This window comes from Mustela erminea, chromosome 3, assembly GCF_009829155.1.
Source record: "Mustela erminea isolate mMusErm1 chromosome 3, mMusErm1.Pri, whole genome shotgun sequence".
Lineage (NCBI taxonomy): Eukaryota > Metazoa > Chordata > Mammalia > Carnivora > Mustelidae > Mustela > Mustela erminea.
In genome coordinates, this window is record NC_045616.1 from 63804880 (window position 1) to 63819575 (window position 14696).

Below are 14696 nucleotides of genomic sequence, written 5' to 3' on the forward strand. Positions count from 1 at the left end.
GTCAGTTAAGCATCTGACTCTTGGTTTTGCCTAAGGTCATGATCTCAGGGTGTTGAGATCCAGCCCTGCATCAGGCTCCTTGCTCAACTCCGAGTCTGCTTGAGATTCTCTGCCACTCATTCCTTCTCCCTCTGCCCCTCCCCCTGCTGGCATGCACACACTCTCTCTCTCTCAAATAAATAAATAAATAAATAAATAAAATCTTAAAAAAAATAATTGAAAGGATTAGCATCTCATTTATGATTTAAAAAATGTAAATTAGGAAGTACAGTTTTCACTAAGAGAATGTCAAATGTTTAAACATTTGAGAATTCCTAGTGGTAATAATATGGAAAAAGTAAGCATTCTCTTATTTTCTTGGTAATACTGTAAGTTTATTCAGTCTTATTTTTTAAAGATTTTTTTAATTTATTCAACATGGAGAAAATAGGGGGAAGACCAGAAGGAGAGGGACAAGCAGACTCTGCACTGAGCACGAAGCCCGATGCAGAGCTCAATCTCCAGACCCTGAGATCATGACCTGAGTTGAAACTAAGACTGAGACACTTAACTGACTGAGCCACCCAAGTGTCCCTGTTCAGTCTTTTCACTGGGCAGTTTATTTACATTCTTCAAACTTTTAAGTCACAATTCTTGAATTGGCAATTCTACTTAAGGGATTTATTCTGGACACTCCTGGGTGGCTCAGTTGGTTATGCATCTGACTCTTGATTTCAATTCAGGTCATGCATGATCTCAGGGTTGTTGAGATGGCTGTGTTTGATGTAGAGCCTGCTTGGGATTCTCTCTCTCCCTCTACCCCTGTCCCTTCTCCCTTTGCCCATTCACATGTGCACATTCTCTTTCTCTCCCAAAACAAAACCAAAAAAATGATATGGCTATAGTAATCAAAATAGCATGACATTTCCATCAAGATAGGGAAACAGATCAATGTAATGTAATGTACTGAGTTCCGAAATAAATCCTGAGTTTTGACAGAGGCACAAGGCTTTTTGTGGAGAAGAATAATTAGATATCCATATGCAACAAAATGTTATTGAATGTCTCTATATATTCTAAAAATACTGTATTTTGTTTTTGCCCAAGTTACTTGAAGATCAGATTGATCCTTTCAAAACTTTTTATAAAACCTTATTAGGCAGGTTTGGTGTAGGTTTTACAGCTAGTTTAGCCCCTTCTACTAAGACATGACCTGTTAAGCATCTCTACTAATGCTCTCGTTGTTACCAAGGTCACTCTTCTCCGGCTTTCAGGAATGTACATGTTTCCCCGCTGGTGTGATCTCTCAGGATTGTTGTTTTGTAGTTCTTGGGTAGTTGTTCTTACCCAGCCTCATGAAGCCTCAACCTGTGTATGAGCACTGTAGTATATAGAAAGTGATAAAGGAGTCCCTTTTGTAGATTTCTGGTACCTGTTCTCTATTCCCTCATATCTGGTATCCTACTGTGCAAAATCTAATCACCCTAGCCTCCTGAAACTTAAATTTATTTCCTCAGCTCAGAAGCTTCACCTTGCTATGCTTGTTCTATATTCTGGAAAGTGCCTCCAGACAGCTCAGTCTGTTGTTTCCCTTCTCTGGAAGGAGTCATAGATCTGAATTGCCTGTTTTCCAGTGTCTTAATATAGGTTTTTTTTTTTTTTTAATCTATATATTTTGTCTAGTTTTTTTAGTTGTTTGAAATGGAAGGGAAAGTCATGGCAATTATTAAGTTGTGATTGGAAGTGAATGTCTTCTCCATCTTCGTTTTCATTGAAAAATTTTGTATTCTTAATTTGTTATTTTTAATAAATTACATAACTAGCAAGTACAACTGGCAAAAACAGATCTTGAAGTAAAGACTACTTTTGTTTTGGTAAATACAGTTTATCTGGTAGGAGCAGAATGCTTTGTAGTTTTGAGTGGGACAAGATAGGATCAAATGTTCAGAAGTTGGTTTATTTTTCAGTGGAACTGAATGGAGGGAATCTAATAAAGACAAAGCAGATAAATTGTGATCCGTTAAAAAGTGTGCTGCTGGGATGCCTGGGTGGCTCAGTGGGTTAAGCCTCTGCTTTTGGCTCAGGTCATGATCCTCGGGTCCTGGGATTGAGCCTCTCATCGGGCTCTCTGCTCAATGGAGAGCCTGCTTCCTCTTCTCTTTCTGCCTGCCTCTCCACCTACTTGTGATCTCTGTCTCTCTGTTAAATAAATAAATAAATATCTTTTTTTTTTTTAATGTGCTGCTGTACTCAGTTACTTTTGTGAGATTTTAGGATGGAGCAGATTAGCTAGATCAAAATTATAAAAGCTATCATTAGAGTTATTCTGAAATTCAGGAAAACCAAATGAACTAGTATCCATCAAAATTGACAGGATTTTGAGTATCAGTATTTTAGGAGAGACAGTGAAGAAACAATACCTGATATGTACAACCTGGGAATCTATTTTAATTGTCTATTACCTGGATTAGGAAATAAAACTATTATACAGATCAAGATCATGTATCTTTATTTAATTTTGGAACAACTATTTGTAACAAAGAAAGAAATTTAACATTTCCTTTACTGGCCTCATTGTGTTTAATTTCTGTATCTTCCTTGTGTATGTCTGAGATTTTCTCCTCATGGTGTTGTATCACATTTTGGCACTATAGTATCTTGTTGGGTTTAATGACAATCTAATTCTAGATTTAAATAATCATTTTCACCAGAACTTTTAAGAAGGTAATCTGTTAGTCTTCTCATGTATGCACTTTCATGGGACTTCAATAAACATAAACTGCTTACATGATTTATAATATACTGCAAGTATTTTCAAACTAATGACATTTTTCCTTTTATCTTTTTGCATGTAGATAACATTATAGTTGGGTTTATGGATGAAGTACTCTTATAATACAATTCCAGAATGTTGACTGGATTCACTCTATTACCTGTATTCTTCCTGGTTTTCAAAAAGGGATTATTACTTTTTGTTCTCTTTTGTTTATCCCCTCCTTTCAGAAAAAATGAAGAGGAATGAAATATCTCTGTCTAGCATTAACCGTAGAAACATCTTTGGAGAGAACTTACTATATCAGGCTGCTCTGCATAATGACATTGATCTTGTTCGTCATTATATAATGAAAGGAGGAAGTGTTAATCAGCCAAGTTATGCTGGTAAGTTGGGGTTACCACACAATTATCTTGAGAGTGGTGTGTAGTTTCTCCTTAGTCACTCCTATGAAAGTATGACAATGTGGGTGGGTGTAAGGCAAGTCTCAAACAGAAAGCTTCCAGGTCACCATCTTCTCCCAGGAAAGTGGTAAGATGAGGAGGGAGGGAGAAGGACATTGTATTTCACCTTCAAAGATTATGCCTGCCCAAGGCCTACCAGCTGGGCCAGGTGCAGTGGCCTTCCACAGAATGATGCTGTTCCTGTGGCTGACTTGCTGGCTTTGCATGGGCATTGTTACTGTGAGACTCAACTTTCAATGGAAGAGAAGTGAGCTCAAAAGCTGAAAGAAGCTGATGGTATGGTGAGCTATGGGGGATACCAAGATAACATGGTAGATGTACAGCAGGACCAATGGCCAGGGATATGGAGAGAACAGAGTACAAGGTAGAAGGGGTGGGACAGGGAGCTCAGAACATTCTTTCTGCAAGGCTGGATCTCTGGTATTGTCTTTTTCAATTGTCTTATTCTCCTGGACAAGAAAGATTCCTTAAGGACACTTAAGTACAAGGCACTTAGCAACACTAGGCTACTCTGGGTAGTGCCTTTATGTATCCATAATTTTACTAGTGTTTCTAGACTTTTTCAGTTTATGAAACAGTGTGAAAAGTCTTATGATGCACAGGGATGAACAGGATAGTCCATGGACAAACAGGTGATTACACTTACTTTAGCAAAGCCTGGATTTATATGATAATCAGGGTTTTAACAGGATGTTACTCTAAATCCCATACCCAAGTGAACCACCTACGTCACTTGCTAACCAGAGCACTTGCTTCCTTACAAAATGTGTGGTATTTGCTATTTGTCTCTATCTGCTCCTTAAGTTCAGTAGTAGCTCTAACTTTACTTTATGGACTTCTCAAGAATCTCATAACATATTTCTTTTCATTAGCCCTTTTCTGTGCCATTGTTAACATCCTTGGTGTCTCTTCTCTGCTTGTCTTCAGTCATTTATTGTGCACGTTCTCCTCACTGCCCCAGATACTTCTGTGATCCTAATGAATTCTTTATCCTTAACATACTTTCCTGTCTTTTTGAACTCTCCTGTTCTCTACTTTTCCTTCTCACTTGGCATCTTAGCTCTGATCTTTATATCTGGCTATTCCATCTTATAAAATTGCAGAGGGTACTGTTTTTAAAGACTTGACTACAACCATTTTCATCAGAGTCACCTGCAATGTTTGTTTAAAATGCAATTTGTTTAAAATGTTTATTTCACCCTCCAAAACACACATGCACACACACACACACACATACATACACACAGTCTCACAATTAAAATCTGTAGGTTAATGCTCTCTGTCAAATAAATAAATAAAATCTTTGAAATCTGTAGGTTGAAACCTTGAAATCCGCATTTTAACATATTTCCTCAGATGATTTGTATTCTCAGTGAAGTTCAGGAACTACTGGTAAGAGATATATGACCTTCATGTAATATACCAGTTCACTGTAGTCAGATTTTACAGTATGCCCCATATGCCAGATATTGTAAAAACAGAAAGATATGTATACTAGAAAAGTTTGGCTGTATTCTGTGGTACAGTCCAAGAAAGGGTAAGTGCCTTTTGAGAAATTAATAAGATGTTATAATAACAGACCTATGGTCTTGTCATAGGTAACATTTGCATTGTAAGTCCTCATTTACATTTTATGATCTCTTTGTCTTTGATTAAAAAAAAAAAAGCAAAACAATGCAATTGTTCTTTACCTATCAAAAACAAGAGTGAAACCAGAAAGTAGGCTGAAGAAACTGAATACCCAAAAACAGATCTCATAAAGCTTCTTTGCTAAAACCCTCTCAAACCAATGCCTTGAGCATTATTTTACAAAGAATTCTATCTGACTCCTAAATCTGTGGCACATTAGAACTGAAAGGAAAGGCTGGCACAGTCCAAGATATTGATAATAGCAAGAAGCTTAACAGCAAGGCAAGAGACAGATAAAAACATAAAAATGAGAGGCCACATTGTTGAGGACTGTATAACACAGGAAAACATGCACTTACACCTCTGTGGGTGTTAACAATTGCTATGTTAGAGCCTATAAGGAATATGTTTTTTTTTTAATTTTTTAATTTATTTTTTATTTTCAGCATAACAGTATTCATTATTTTTGCACCACACCCAGTGCTCCATGCAGTCCGTGCCCTCTATAATACCCACCACCTGGTACCCCAACCTCCCACACCCCCGCTCCTTCAAAGCCCTCAGATTGTTTTTCAGAGTCCATAGTCTCTCATGGTTCACCTCCGCTTCCAATTTCCCCCAACTCCCTTCTCCTCTCTAACTCTCCATGTCCTCCATGCTATTTGTTATGCTCCACAAATAAGTGAAACCATATGATAATTGACTCTCTGCTTGACTTATTTCACTCAGCATAATCTCTTTCAGTCCCATCCATGTTGCTTTTATGATCTTTATTTAAAATTTGTTATTTTTTCTTTCTGGGAAATTTATTATCTTAACAAAGCTTTGGAGAGATTTCCTTTAAGATGGTTAAATTTTCAAAAAGAAAAAAATTGTTCTTTTTAAAGTTTTATTTATTTGACTGAGAGAGACACAGTGAGAGAGGGAACACAAGCAGGGGGAGTGGGAGAGGGAGAAGCAGGCCTTCTGAAGAGCAGGGAGCCTGACACTGGGCTGGATCCCAGGACCCTGGGATCATGACCTGAGCAGAAGGCAGACAGACGCTTAACAACTGAGCCACCCAGGCGCCCTGTTTTTTTCCATTTTAGGAAACTAATTTTTATTTTAGCTTAAGCAAAGCCTAAATAAGGAAAGGAAGTTTCCTAGGAGGAAATTCATCATCTACATTCCAAAGCTAATAACTTTTGGATTTCTTATATTTCATTTTTCATGCTAGACTGGGGCAGATAATCAGGTTAACCAGTAAACACATTGATAAATTTCTACAGGTCCTGAAACCTAAATGAATTCACACTTTTTATCAAATACTATTAGAGGGAGATAATTTTTATATTCTGTTTTTAAAAATAGGTAGTTCCTGGGGTTCCTGGGTGTCTCAGATGGTTGGACGTCTGCCTTCAGCTCCGGTCATACCTCCAGGCCCTGGGATCAAGCCCTACATCGGGCTCTCAGCTCAGCAGAGAGTCTGCTTCTCCCTCTGATGCTCTCCCCGCTTGCATGTGCACTCTCTCTCTCTCTCTCTCAAATGAATAAAAAAATAAAACAGGTTGTCCTTAAGTGGTTATGTTTCAAAAGTTCACATCATGTGAAGTTCAATTCATTTGAAATTTCTTGTAACATTATGGAAAATTTCAAGCATACTGAAAAGTTAAAAGAATTCCACATTAAGCTTCCAGAAACCCCGTACCTAGATTCTATGTACTTATTTTTATTGCGTACTTACTATCAAGGAAAATATTCATGTATTTCTCCTCTACTTACATTCATAACACTTCTGATACCATATGTATGGGATTTTTGACACATCAAGCAATTCTCCAACACCACCTGGGTGTCCTGCAATTTAGTTCATTTCTGACACTAACCCAAATTTAGTACAGAACACACAGGTTAAGGGATCAGTCAGCCACCCCCACTTCAACTTCAGATGCCAGTCACAAGTAGTAGGTCCCTGGATTACCCACAATTTTTGTTCAACTTGGCTACAAATTGGAGGTTCCCATGATCCTTTCCTCAAAATTGATCTTTTCCTAAAATAGTTAACAGAGCTTAGGGAAACACGTTTACCATATAAGTTTATTATATAATAAAGGATAAGACAAAGGATACAGATGAATGCCCAGATGAAGATACAGAATCAGGCCTGGGAGGGTCCTGAGCACAGGAGCTTCTATCCCTTGGGAATTGGAATATGTTACCTTCCTAGCATGTAGATGTGTTGACCAACCTGGAAAAGTTCTCTGAACCCAGAGTTTGGGGATTTTTATGAAGGCTTCATCATGAAGGCAGGGCAGGAGAGAAGGGGATGTGGAGCTGAAACTTACAAGTTTCTGATCATGACTTGGTCCTTCTTATGACCAGCCCCCATCCAGGAGCCCTACAAAAGTTGCCTCATTAAGACAAAAGATACTTCTGTAACCCAGGGAATAGCAAGGAATCTAGGACCCCTGTGTCATATACTTTTATCACTTATGAAATTGCAAAGGTCTTGGGGGTTCTCTATGAGAAGCTTGGGTGAGAGACCAAATACTAGAACAGAAATCTGTCCTAGCACCCCTGTTTATTAGAGTTTAGGAGCTCTGTGCCAGGAATCAGGGGGCAGATTTCAAAGAAAGTTAGTGCATTTTACCACAGGACAGCTCAACATTAATGTTGAGCTAGAGTTCAATAGTCTTTTTTTCTTTTTGAAAAGTAAAATTTTCATACTGTAAAATACAGATCTTAAATGTGCTATTTGATGAATTTTGACAGATATATTCACCTATGTAACCCAAACCTCTATCAAGATAGAATATTACCAACATTCCACAAATTTCCCTCAGGCCTCTTTCCAGTCATTCCCCATCACCACTCTCTAGAAGCCACTATTGTTCTGATATTTCTCTGATATTTTTCACTATTTCTGGTAGTTTCGCCTTTTCAGTATTTCAACATTAATCATGAGGTTAGCTGTAGGTTTTATAGCTGCTCTTTATATTGAGGAATCCATTCCTAATTTCTTGAGTATTTTTTTTATCAGGAATGGATCCTGGGTCATAATAAATCATGCTCTTACATATTGTTAGATACATTATGCTACTATTTTGTTAAGGATTTTTGCATGTATGATCATGAGTCATACTAGTCTGTAATTTGTTGTTGTTGTAATGCTTTTGTCTGGTTTGGGATCAGGATTTGCTAATATTTTGTTAAGGATATTTATGTAACCTATATTCATGGGTAATACTGGTTCATAATTTTTGTTGTAATGATTTTGGTATGGTATCAACATTATGTAGACTTCATAAAATGAGTTAAGAAGTATTCTCTTCTAGTTTCTGGAAGAGTTTTCTTAAAACTGGAAGTTTTTTCTTAAATGTTTGACAGAACTTAGAGTGAAACTATAGAGAGAGCCTATAATTCTTTCTCTGTAATTTAATTTTGTTTGTTTGTTCTTGTGTCAGTTTTGGTAAGCTGTACTTTTTTAGGGTCACCTGAGTGGCTCAGTTAGTTAAGCGGTACTTTCTTAAGGAATTTGTCCTTTTTATCTAAGCTATAGAATTTATTGTCATAAAGTTATTTGTAATATTTCCCTATTGTTTTAATATCTATGATCTTTAGGGATATTTATCTTTCCTGATATTGTTCATTTCCTCTCTTCCTTCTTTCCTTTCTCTTTTTGTTTTTCTTTCCTTCCTAAAGTAGTTTAAGCTAGAAGATTATCAATTTTATTGCTTTTTTTTTTCCCAAAGAACTAACATCTGGCTTTAAATTTTTCTCTCTTATCTGTATTAAATGCTATTAATTTCTGCTTCTTTTGACCTCTGCTTATTTTGGGTTAATTTTTTTCTTTATCTAGCTTCTTAAGTTTAAAAATGAGGCTTTCTCTCTCTTACTCTTTCTCAAATAAATAAAATCTTTAATAAATAAAATTTATTTCTTATAGACAGCATATTTCTTAAAGACAGCTTCTTTATCCATTCTGACAATCTCTGCCTTTTAATTGGGGTGAATAATCAATTTTCATTTCATATAAGAGATTAGATTGAGAACTACAATTTTACTAATTGTTTCTTGTGCACATTCCCCCAGCTTTGTCCTTGCATTATTTTGAAGTAGTTACTCTGGTGATTGCAATATATGTCTTTGATGTTTCAGTCTTTTTTAGAGTTAGTATGTTAATATTTCTATAAAATGTAAAAACATTGAACATGTCTCCCTTTTGTGTGTGTTATGTATAGATATATAACACATCTGTATACATAAATAACACCAAAATATAGTGTATAATATTCAATTTAAATAGTCACATGCATTTTAAGGAAATTTATAGAGAAAAAAACTTGTATTAACTATATATTTACCATTTTTGATACTTTTCATTTCTTCCTCAAAGCTTTCTAATTAATAATATAGGAGAAACTGCTTCTGTAACATTTTATAACAATGGGTCTTAACTGGAGTGATACCACCTTTCAGGGGACATTTGGCAGTTACTGGAATCATTTTTAGTTGTTACAACTGGAATGGGGATGGGGTGTTATTGGCATCTAATAAAATGCTCAGAACCACAAAGAATTATCCACCCCAAAATGTTAGTACTGAGTTAAAGAACCCCGGTTTATGGAGAAGGTTCTGGAAGGAGTTAGTGAAATATGCTTTTAAAATGCAGCATTTAGGGCGCCTGGGTGGCTCAGTGGGTTAAGCCGCTGCCTTCGGCTCAGGTCATGATCTCAGGGTCCTGGGATCGAGTCCCGCATCGGGCTCTCTGCTCGGCAGGGAGCCTGCTTCCCTCTCTCTCTCTCTCTGCCTGCCTCTCCATCTACTTGTGATTTCTCTCTGTCAAATAAATAAATAAAATCTTTAAAAAAAAAATAAAAATAAAATGCAGCATTTAGGTTTTCTTTCATTAATCCTATGATTTATTGGAATTTAATAAATATAACTTATGCCTTTGTCTCTTGCTAACAAAGATAAAGGATACTTTTCTGTGTGACTGGTTTTCTTAAAACAGTTGGTATTAGAATTGCTGTAAATAGGGATGCCTGGGTGGCTCAGACAGTTAAGCATCCAATTCTTGGTTTCAGCTCAGGTCATGATCTCAGGGTCCTGAGATCAAGCCCCACATCTGGCTCTGTGCTCAGTGTGGCGTCTCCTTGTCCCTCTCTTCTCACTCTGCCTCTCTCTACGCTCTGTCTCTCAAATAAATAAATAAAAACTTAAAAAAAAATTTACTATAAATAGCTTTTCACAAATAAGGAGAAAAGAGGGATGCCTGGGTGGCTCATTTGGTTAAGTGGCTGCCTTTGGCTCAGGTCATAATCCTGGGGTCCCTGCTCAGTAGGAAGTCTGCCTCCCCCTCTCCCTCTCCTACTCCCCCTGCTTGTGTTCCTTCTCCTGTTGTCTCCGTTTCTGTCAAATAAATAAATAAAATCTTAGAAAAAACAAATGAGAAAAGAAATGTATGTTTTTGAAGTGACTTCTGTGTATTCCTACGAGCTAGGTTACTTTAATGGAAGTACCTTGAGCTATAAATAGTTCCCCCCACCTTTTCTGCAGAAAAGTAGCCTGCAGCTGGCATTCTCTGTGAGCTAATAATGACTCCTTTACAGCCTTTTTATTTGAGGAGGGCAGGAATAGTTTCAAATATTTTACTTCTTTAAAAAAATTTTTTTACTTCTTTCTATATTTTTCACAATTGAGTTTTTCATAATTGAATTTCACAATTTACTTATTTATGTATTTCTTCATAATTAATTTGGGGCTATGAATTTCATTTGTTCCTCAGATTTATTGAATTCATCTGATAATACAAGTTGTTTTCATGGTAAGATTATCTTGTCTCATATAATCAAAATATTTTTAAAGAAACAACATAGAGTTTTTATTTAAAGGGCAAGCACTAAACATTAAGATAGCAAACATAAACAAATTCCATTTCCTTCTTGTATAATAGGTTGGACAGCCCTTCATGAAGCTAGTGTGGGAGGATTTTATCAGACAGTAAGTGAACTATTAAAAGGTGGAGCAGATGTAAATATCAAAGGAATGTACCAGATCACTCCCCTACATGATGCTGTCATAAATGGACATTATAAGGTACTGTGATGCTTTTGTTTGCAAAGCAAATACTATATTCTGCAAGTATTAAAAATCTCTGGAACTTCAGTTTTAGGAATTCAGTTTTAGTTCATTCTGCTAGTGGATACTCGGACTATGTAATAATAGTACTATGTGATGATTTGTTGTTCCTAATATGGTAGATGCCATTTAACATGTTACTTTTAATAAGTACAGATCATGTTTTGGTTATACATAATCTTTTTAAAATTAAGCATCTTTAAGACTCTTCGATAAGGTGCTTTAAAGGTTTTATCATGAAGTTTCTTACTTGTAGATTGTTACACAGTGATGTCCAGTCCTGATAGGAGGCATACAGCTTTATGGGCACTAATTGTCACTTTCAGAGACCACATAAAACCTGAATCTCTTGGGTTTAATGATCTGCCAGCATATATATATATATATATACTAGCATAGATGTACCAGTGGTTAAAATATCAAAATACTATATAGTTCCATACAAATTGGTTAATAGTAGCTGCAGTTAAGATGATTGATCCTAGCACATACAGTTTATTTCAGATGATTGATCCCAGCAAATACACATACAGGCTCTGAGCCTCCTAGACATTTTTCTGGTCTAGGCACTACACTATAGGACTGAGGCACTTGCTAAAAATATCCTGTTATTTATTTTGGGTATTGTAAGTTTCCTCTGGGTTCAGACTCCTGGAGTAGGAAAGGGAGCTAATTAGCTGGGCTCAGCAAGTTATGTTCTACATACTTCCAGAAGAAATGCCTGACAGGTAGAGTTGGAGATGGCTGCCGGGAGCCACAAGCATAGACAGATAGAGCATATCCCTTTCTAATGTGAAATAGTACTTCAGTAAAGTTTAGGCTGTTTTGCCTTTTTTGATAATATATCACTTGCTTGTAGGTGTTCACCCCTGCACATTGTAGAGAGGGCTGGGGGGAGAGAATTCTGCTTGGGCCCTAATTTAATGGCCAGAAGAATGCAGGCTTGGACAAGTGATAGTGTGAGCCTTCTCTGTCCTTTACCCCATCTTCAAAGCTGGCCTCCATTAGAGAAACCTCATGCCAAAGATTCTTCCTTCTCCTCATGGCCCATCTGCTGTTCAACTTGTCAGAGCTGACCTATCCTAGTCAAGAGTCTTTTTGCCCTTTAGACAAGGTAAGCTCTGAGCACTTTAATTTTTCTTCTTTTCTTTCTCAGTTGTTCTTTTGTCCCATCTGGTAACTTGGCTTTAGTCAATTTCTGCCTCATGGGTTAGAACCAGCTATCTCCTTTCTGGCCTTTGCAGATATGTAGCCCTCTCCTACTCCATCAGTGAAGTAAAAGGGACCAAAGACACATGCCTCTGACCCAGAATCTCTTTTCTGCACTACCTGTCTCACTCCCTCTTGCCAAACTATGTGTTCTTGGGGCTCATGTACTTCTGTCACTGTGGCATGTCCAGACTAATGGCAGGAGAAAAGAGAATGAAGTGGAAGAAGTGGAAGCCTAGAGAATGGTCATGAGAATTAAAAGCTAAAACCCAGTGGAATGGGATGAAATCACTGTTTTCCCTTCCCTTTTTATTAAGCTGGGGGTTGGGAGGAGCCAGAAAGTTATTTAATGCAGTCCAAGAGAGATTCCCAAAGTGCCAGGTCAGTTCTGGACTGACTTAAGAACCAAAGCCTTACGAATCAAAGTAAGGCAGAACATTGTTTTGGAGGATGGAGTAGGAATGACAAGAGCATCAGATGAGTCTCTAGGCTAACCTCGGGGAAATCTCTTATGTGATGCAAAGATGATCAGAAAAATGGTATAGACCCTAAGTATTGTATTGTCCCATGACTTCCTTGTCACAGGACTAAGGTGTCAGACAGGGAAGTCTTGGGAACCTGATGCTGGACTCAGCACCTAGAGAGTGTGAGCTTAAATATTCCAGAGTTGAAGAAACTTGAATATATATTGTCTTACAGGAATTGACTTTCATACTAAGAGATGGGACATACTAAAAGATAATACCCTATTTTTTAAGAATTAAAAAACCATCAATATTTGCAGAAGTCCAAATCTTTAGAGACAGAAAGAATATTAAGAATGAAAGGTAGAGAGTAGAGAATGGAGAATAATAACAGGTCATGGTTAAAGGGTTTCTTTTGGGGGATATTAAAATAGTTTTGAAATTGGGGATGCCTGGGTGGCTTAGTCAGTTGGGTGTCTGCCTTCAGCTCAGTTATGATCCCAGGGTCCTGGGATCAAGTCTTGCATCAGCCTCCCAGGGAACCTGCTTCTCACTGTGCCTGACGCTCCCCCTGCTTGTGCTCAATGTTCCAAAATTAGATTGTGGTTATAGTTGTACAAGTCTCTTAATATACTAAAGAATATTGAATTATATTTTTTAAATGGGTGAATTATATCTCACTAAAACTGTTAAATACATTTTTTAAATTGAAAAAATGAAATTTGAGAATTATAGATGATTGGCTTATTCTGATTCCTTAGAAAAATCAAGAAAAAATTATTAGACATAAGGGAGACATTTAGACAAGAATATAGTTATCTGACCCCAAATTGCCAAGGAAATATTGAAAAAGAAAACACAAAAAACAAAATTGGGGGCATCTCGTTACCTGATTTCAAGCTATATTACAAAGCTGTGATCACCAAGACATCATGGTATTGGCACAAAACTAGACACATAGGTCAATGGAATAGAATAGAGAGCCCAGATATGGACCCTCAACTCTATGGTCAACTAATCTTCGACAAAGCAGGAAAAAATATCCAATGGAAAAAAGATAGTCTCTTCAATAAATTGTGCTGGGAAAATTGGACAGCTGTACACGGAAGAATGAAACTCAACCATTTGCTTACACCGTACATAAAGATAAACTCTTTATGGGTGAAAGCCCTCAATGTGAGGCAGGAATCCATCAAAGTCCTAGAGGAGACCATAGGCAGTAACCTCTTTGACATTGGCTACAGCAACTTCTTTCAAGACACGTCTCCAGAGGCAAGGGAAACAAAAGTGAAAATGAACTTCTGGGACTTAAGATAAAAAGCTTCTGCACAGCAAAGGAAGCAGTCAACAAAACAAAGACAACCCACAGAATGGGAGAAGATATTTGCAAGTGACACGACAGACAAAGGGCTGATATCCAAGATCTATGAAGAACTTCTCAAACTCAATGCCCAAAAAACAAATAACCAAGTCAAAAAATGGGCAGAAGATATGAACAGACCCTTCTCCAAGGAAGACATATAGATAGATGGCTAACAGACACATGAAAATAATGTTGATCATCATTAGCCATCAGGGAAATCAAAACCATTGGGATACTACCTTACACCAGTTAGAATGGCAAAAATTGACAAGGCAAGAAACAACAAATGTTGGGAAGGTTGTGGAGAAAGGGGAACCCTCTTACACTGTTTGTAAGTTGGTGCAGCCACTTTGGAACAGTACGGAGGTTCCTCAAAAATTAAAAATAGAACTACCCTGAATAGAATGCAGTACTGGGTATTTACCCCAAAGATACAAATGTAGTGAAAAGAAGGGTCACATCCATCCCAATGTTCATAGCAGCAATTTCCACAATATCCAAGCCATGGAAGAGCCAAGATGTTCTTCAACAGACAAATGGATAAAGAAGAGGTGGTCTTATACACAATGGAATATTACTCAGCCATCAGAAACGATGAATATCCAACTTTTGCATAAACATAGATGGGACTGGAAGAGATTATGCTAAATGAAATGTCAAACAGAGAAAGGCAATTATCATATGGTTTCACTTAC

General features: G+C 37.2%; 1 protein-coding gene across 1 annotated transcript in view; it reads left to right on the plus strand.

Annotated features, from left to right (window-relative positions):
• Nucleotides 1–14696, plus strand: part of ANKRD31 (ankyrin repeat domain 31) — a 148545-nt gene that overhangs the window by 48315 nt on the left and 85534 nt on the right. The window contains exons 11-12 of the mRNA XM_032335946.1: nt 2983–3138; nt 10781–10923. Coding sequence (XP_032191837.1) covers nt 2983–3138; nt 10781–10923 — 299 coding nt within the window. The remainder of the gene's footprint in view (nt 1–2982; nt 3139–10780; nt 10924–14696) is intronic.